At 30.4% G+C, this 7,456-nt stretch overlaps 1 protein-coding gene across 1 annotated transcript; it reads right to left on the bottom strand.

Moving 5' to 3' along the window:
• Nucleotides 1–2,513: 2,513 nt before the first annotated feature.
• On the bottom strand, nucleotides 2,514–4,931 carry LOC143231476 (uncharacterized). Its single transcript, XM_076466012.1, has 3 exons — nucleotides 4,847–4,931; nucleotides 3,881–4,323; nucleotides 2,514–2,695 (listed from the first exon to the last, which is right to left on the bottom strand). Exons 2-3 carry the CDS (start codon nucleotides 4,158–4,160, stop codon nucleotides 2,544–2,546), a joined length of 432 nt encoding a protein of 143 aa, XP_076322127.1. The 5' UTR covers nucleotides 4,161–4,323; nucleotides 4,847–4,931; the 3' UTR covers nucleotides 2,514–2,543.
• Between the last annotated feature and the right edge of the window lie 2,525 nt (nucleotides 4,932–7,456).

Genomic DNA, 7,456 nt, shown 5'->3' with positions numbered 1-7,456 from the left:
TGGATTCGAGGTTGGCGACCATGGGTAGGCATAGAAAAGGAAAAGTAACCCACATTCAAGATGCACAAGCTCCAATGTCCAAGCAACAAGTCAGATTGTATCTGGATTACGGGAATACTATAAGAAGTCCAACTCAACCTTCACTGACGTCACTGCACCACTGACTTCAGGCCAAACCAAGAAGATGAAGTTTAAACAACCACAGCAAGTGGCATTACACAAGATGAAGAACGTGTTGGAAAACTACTCATTTCTTAGAATACCACACTACAAAAAGCCGTTCATTGTTCATATTGATGCATCGGACTCTGGGATTGGGGAAACATTTATACAAAAACATGTAGACGGACTTTTTCTCATAATGTACATCAACGAAAAGACGTTGAGTTGTGAGAATAACTATTCTTCAATTAAACGAGAGTGCCTGGCCATCATATTTTCCATCCAGAAATTACAGTACCGCCTTTACAGAAACGAGTTTATTATTCAGATGAAAATCAGCTCTTTGTATATGTATCAAGAGGATAATGGAGTGTGCGTTGTTGGAAAACTACTCATTTCTTAAAATGCCACATTTCCAAAAGCCGTTCATTGTTCAGGTTAATGCACCAGACTTTAGGATTGGGGCAACATTTCTGCAAGAACATGTAGACGGACTTTTTCTCGTGATGTACATCTTATTAATTTAGAGTTAGTCTGGTCCTCTCCTCATCGTTAGCACATAGTAGGTTTAACTTTCTGAACTATTTCTATTCAAAGACATTTGTAATTATCTCTGTAGAAGAATCTATACAACATACCTACACATCTACATACAATTAACTCAAAGAATTTATTACTTAATCACGTGTTAATTTGAAAATGTAAACATTGAATTAATTTTTAACACTTCAAAACATATATTTTATATTTCTGTATTTATATTCCATTTGTTATATACGTTTTATTCAAATAAATATTCATATATATTTTTTACTAAATAAAACTTCTATATCCTTATTGTTTAAATTAATTTTTTTTCTCAGACAGTAAGTTTTTAGCTTGTGAAATTTCTTTTATTGTTGGTCTAACACAATATCAAAATCACGAGATTCATTGTTGACTTTAACAAGAGCATGTAAGTGAGGGTTTTATCTCTTAATAAAATCAAGCACCGAGTATTTGTAAACACGTATAGATCTAGAGAACCACATGCAAACTATAAAGAATTTATGAACGTCGTCCATTGTATCACCTGGAATAAAAACAAATAATATAAAAAAAATACTGTATACAGAGATATGAGAACATTATGACGTTCTATTGTATTAGATTACTTTGAAGCTGTTACTAGTCGTAACATTGTGTTTATTTTGAAATTAAATTATTTCTGATGTTTTGGAACTCGTGTATTGTTTTAATCTAAAGTTATCCTACTAATGTTTTATTAATGAGTTCACTTTTTCGTGCCGTATTTATATAAAATTATCCTTATAATGTATTGTTAAGTAAATCTACTTTCAAACTGCCATGTTTATATAAAGCCATCGTAGTAATCATTTTTTTAGATTAATCTATTTTGTTAATGTTAGAGTGTGGGTGTGTTTTCTAAAAGCAAAGCCCCATCACGTTATCTGCTGTTTTCACCGACACCGAGAGATGTTGTATCCGCTGAATTTACTGTTGTAAATCAAAAGACTTGCCGCTGTGCCATCGAGGAACGTTAGTGTTAGACTTATGAAAGATTATCCTATTAACGCTTTATTAATTAATCTATTTTGTCAGTGTCATATTTATATAAAGTTATAATAGTAACGTTTTGTTATATTAATGATCTATTAGCCTTAGATTTATAACATTGTATAGTGTGTGTTGTTTCGACAAAAAGTTTAATCCACCACATGTGTTAACATTACTGGAGTCAATAATTTACAACAATAGTTGTTCAAATGTAACTCTTTATCTGCGCAGCATGCAAGTAAAAGTTGTCCATGTTCCACTTTATTATAACTCGTCCTATATTGTCTTCACTTCGTATGATTACACACACAGATTAATGATAAAATGAAATTGATGGTTTCACATTTTTCGTCTTATATTTTGTTCATGCAATATGGTTTTATCTACTAATGATAAAGTGATAAGACGAAATAAAAGTTTACTGCATTGATAATATTCAACAGTTTTACCAGTTAGTCAAAAACTTCAAGAAATTAATTGTTAACCATGTAATTTATTTCTGTCTTTTTTTTTTACTTTTCATGTACAACATATTTTGATACTGTAAATGCATATGACATTATGTTCCGTGATAAAATTAATAGGTAACATTAGGTGTTTGTACTATTAATTATGTTTTATTAATTAATCCACTTTGATAGTGCTATATTTATACAAAGTTATCCGAGTAACGCTTTGTTATATTAATAAACAATTAGTGTCAGATTTATATAAAGTTATTGTCTCTCTGTTTCTACTATTAATTACGAAAAAGTTAAACGAATCTTATACACTAAGAAATGAATGAGAATAAATAAACTTGTCATGTATTTATTGAAACTTCTTTAGTTGTTTATAAAATTAAAATGACAATAAATCATTAAGTAAATATCAAAGACAGAAAACATATGATTTTTCAACAGAAAACCACACGTAGCTCCTGCTTCAGCAAGGTGAGAAAGTAGTTTGTTTGAAAGTTCACTGTTACCATCAATGACTGAAGAAAAGAAACAACAGTAATTAACAAATAAGTTCTTATAAAACATCATGAGATATATTTTGAATTCATTCTAATAATTTTCTTAACTGTAAAGAGAACTAAAATATCTAGTAACAATGAATATAAAACCATGAGTTATAGCTTTGGTTCACCTTGTCCAGAAATCCACATCTTTTACATCAAGTTACCTGACTTAAAGAACTTCTGTAAGTAAAGTAAATGGAGAAGAGGACTAGTAATAGTGAACTACTGTAGATATTTATATAACTGTAATTAACAAATATATTTCAATTGTATTTTGAACGTTGTCAAATATTTGGTTTCACTATTATCTTCTGCGGACTTTTAATCTTTAAAACAGAATGTTATTAACACGTCTTAGTTCCATTAGCTTATGTTTAATTAACTAACACAATTTTCGATAATCTTCCACACTTTGTTTTACTTATAACCCAGTCAATATAGTTTTGATTTTTCTTGTGATCACTTTTTTCAGTTGTGATATCATATATTTTTGTATGCATTACAATTGTAAATAGTTTACCGGTCTGTATTGTAATGTAAATTTCCAACGATTAAATTATTTATTTGAATACTTTTTTCATCAATTTTATCATGCTCATCTGTACTTCGTTTACATTTTTATACATGATTATCATGTTATTTAAAAGATAAAACACAGGAAATGTAAAATATTGACCACTGATTAACAAGTTCTATAACTTACAATCCTGTATGATAAACAGTTAATATTTAGCATTGTTAAATTTAGTTTTTGATTAAATATTTTAAAGTTCTTTGTTGTTTGATTTAAATTTACCGGTGTCTGTTATTGTCTTCGTTATGATATTAAACTGAATTATGTCATATGTTTAGTTAACACGACAATTCATAACATGTTGTTTAATAAATTTTTTTTCAAGATCTTTTCTGACTTAGCATGATATAATGCATTGATACTCGATATCTAATAGTGATGAATACTTGAAAATTGTCCTCTGGCCGACCTAAACTGGTTTTCGAGAGTTTCACAATGTTCTTAAGGTTTAATTGATTTATTATCCTATCTGGTAAAGTTAATATGAGGTTTACTCCCCTATTTCGAGCCTATTTTAACAGAGGTTTCGTATTTGTAGTCCCATGCAGGTTTGAATTTCAACAACGTTTTAGCTACAAACTTACCCACAAGATCCACAAGAACCACCTCCACGTCGATATCCTCCACCACCTCTTCTGAACCCTTTAAATCCTCCTCCTCCTCCGCCCAAACCTCTTCCAAATCCACCGCCTCCTCCACCCAAACCTCCTCCAAATCCACCGCCTCCTCCATAACCTCCACCATAACCACCTCCTCCGCCACTACCACCACCACCACCGCCTGCTCCAAAACCTCCACCAAAACCACCACCTTTACCGAAACCACCTCCAGATCTTCTTCCTCCTCCATGTGAGCCATATCCATCGTATCCGCCAAATCCAGAACTCAAATGGCTGCTCCTTCCATGTCCTTCACTACTTTTCCATGATCGGACATTATCGAGTAACAATAAAAGAGCAAAAAACGCCTACTAAACTTTTCACAGCTTTCCCCATAGTTCTGGTCGGGTCTGATCTTACTTGGAAAACTGTTAATAAAAATTTATCTTTTCACTTGTATACTGATGCTAGACTAAAGGTCGCTCAATGTTATTTATATTTGACTCTTATAACGAACGTGAAACATATGTTATATTAAGACATTTTAAAATTAAACTAAGAAAGCTCAAGTTCGAGTTCCTCATGAACTAATGTGGTCAAAAAACTTAAAGTAATATTATATGTATATATATATGTTTGTATCGATAATGTATTTCAGTTTTAATATAAAGAAAGAAAAAAAAATATAATTTCTACAAAACAAACAGATAACGTAAGTTATTGACAGAGTTTAGTAAATACATTTTTAAGTATCGTTTAGCAATAAGAAACATAGTATTAAACCAAGAAAATGATATAAATCATTTTGTGAGAAAAATGAATTAAACCTGATTTGTGAGTTATGTGATAACATCAGAGACTATCGATATTCATTATGACAGAAACGAGTGAGAAGTTATTGAAATAGTACTTTCACAAACGTTACCGATACAACAGTATACGTTTACCTACCTAAACAAATTGATTATGCGAGCTGATTACAATAAATCAACTCGAAGATCAGACGTAAATGGGACAATATTGTACTGGATGTCCTGGCAAGAAAGTATTTATGGAGTTTTGACGTATCTCAAACAGGTTTAAATCACATGCTTGGATATTCTTCTTGCGAACACATGTACAAGTTTTGAATCTTTCAAAAAATTGGTTCTTTTCCAACTTTCACCATATTTTAATACTAATAGATAAAGACAAAGGACATGTTAGTCACGACTTGACAGAGAATAACTGTATCATTAAAAAAATAAAAAAACACCATCTCCAGCTGGCCAGTAAAACCCACGTGAGTAGGGATTTTCCACCTTTTACCACAGCTAAAGGTTTAACAGTCTGTGTGGCATTGAATTTCTACTAACCCTGAAACCATCCTTTATTGAGTGTTTTATTGTTGAATATAGAGAGCGTGCTCTTGTTAATTACCTTGTACAACCGAACCGTTGGAGGTGTTTAAGTGGATATAATGAAACAAGGGAAAATACCGTATCAAATATCTTAACTCACAGTGATTTTCAGTTCCAAGTGTAGAATTTCAGTGAATCACTTTTTTCCTATATAATTTTAAATGTTTTCTTGTTTTTTAATGACCGAAAAATATAAAGTTTGAACTTACAAAATTTAACTATAAAGAAAGAAGATAGATAATAACATTCTAAAAAATCAGCTCGCTGTGCTTTTAATATACAATTTGAAAAAGTTTAAATCGTGTCATCGGTTAAAGAAAATTAAAATATATCTATGTCTATGGACTGTTCGATTTCCAGTACCAAAACTATATAAGAGACAAAAGTTATTACCATACTAAGACTAAAACGTTTAGAAACTATTAAGGTATGGTAATACTGAAATAAATACAAAATTGTAATCCATAGTAAGAATTAAATTATTACATGTGTAATGATAATACTAAAGAATGATCTATTAAAAGTTGTAATTCACGTTGATAGTTGAAATATTACATAGTTTAATCCACGCTAAAAATGAAACGTAACAAAGTAATAATCCTTGTCATGACTGAAACTCTTAAGAACGGTTAATTTATGCTAAAACGTAAATTATTTTATATTATTTAATCCATGCTGCAACTTAAAAAAAATTTTAATCGACACTAAGAATACATTTATTATAAAACGGTTGATCCATACTAGGACTGAAATCACTATAGAATTTTGATTCACGCTAACACAGAAACTATTACAAAATATTTAATAATACTTTTAGGGTGTAAATAGGAATTATGGTATAGATTTATGTAGTATTATAATATTTTCTTACATATTCTAGTTTTAATGTAGCCTGAATCATATAAAGTAAAATTTTCTCTTCTAATAAGGAAAGAAACCTTGTAGAAAGATACGGTTATAAGCCTATTATACAATATATACTAATATTTAGCTTTTAAACTTCAAGCTTTTCTCTTTATTATTACAAAACTCACAACATTATTTTACCAGATCCTTTATATACTAGGAAGTGATTGAACATTAATAACAACGAATAAGATAAGTAGCTAGTAGACTGACAGTTAACATAGTTTATGTTCTATTTGACTATGTCGTTTATTAACATTTAGATCTGGTATCACGTGCTCGTTAGAAAACCCAGATAACAATGTACGGGTCACGAGCTCTAATCGCTTTACTAAATATGTTCGCCCTTTCAACCGTTAAGAAGTTATAATGTAACAGTTATTTCCACCTTTGTTTTAGTGCAAAAGTAACCTTGAAATTTCCACTAAGTGATGTTGACCAGCTTCCCTCCCTCTAGTCTATCACTTGTAGTCGAACCCAGATAACATGGCGCAAAATTCATTAAAAAACATTACAATTTAACTGAATTCTTGAAGACCTTCAAAGGAAACTGTGTAAATTAAACACCTTTACTCACTGATATTTCATATAAATTATACATCATTCGCTTTTTACTGTAACCGACAGTGCTCCAACCTTTTAATAATGGAGACTTTATAGTTGATATTAAGCAGATGAATTTTACTATAGTAAGTAGTGCTATACTTCTTCAAACACAGAGACCTAATAGTGGGGATAAAAACCAAAAATTTAACTGGTTATGGTATAGTCATTTAATAAAGGAAGCTATATAGTGTCTGTTTGTACCCTAATTTTATATTAAACGAGGATTTATAACTAACATCAAACACGGAAGTTTGAATTAAAACAAACTGTTAAATTTTACCATAATATTCTAAAGTTTTCATTCAAATTCGAAATACATGTTTAATTGTAAAGGTCTCAGAGTACCGTAATCCAATACACATTGTGAAATAAATACCTCTGAAAATTCATTAAGAGATCTTCACTTGGAGCTGTCTTCATAGTTCGGTAACAGTAAAATACATTTACTGTTATAGAATATGATGGGTAATTTATTGTTATTTTCTTTCTTTAGCTACTTATATTGTGTTACGATATAGTGACAGTTACTGGTAATATAATGCCACCTTTGTGGAATAAGATTTAGTATTATGTTGTACTGATTGTGTTCATTTGCTAATACGAAAATGAGGGATTAGAATCCCTACGATATATTCAGTAGATGTGAAAT

Source organism: Tachypleus tridentatus, chromosome 11 (genome assembly GCF_004210375.1).
Source record: "Tachypleus tridentatus isolate NWPU-2018 chromosome 11, ASM421037v1, whole genome shotgun sequence".
Taxonomy (NCBI): Eukaryota; Metazoa; Arthropoda; class Merostomata; order Xiphosura; family Limulidae; genus Tachypleus; species Tachypleus tridentatus.
This window is presented reverse-complemented; position numbering and strand designations above follow the sequence as displayed.

What these genes read in the sequence shown, in the direction of transcription:
- LOC143231476 (XM_076466012.1), bottom strand. Translation starts at nt 4,160, where the DNA reads ATGGATATGGCTCACATGGAGGAGGAAGAAGATCTGGAGGTGGTTTCG. An exon ending in GGTTCTTGTGGATCTTGTGG is followed by an intron (nt 2,696 to 3,880) that starts GTAAGTTTGTAG and finishes TCTTTTCTTCAG; the next exon opens with TCATTGATGGTAACAGTGAA.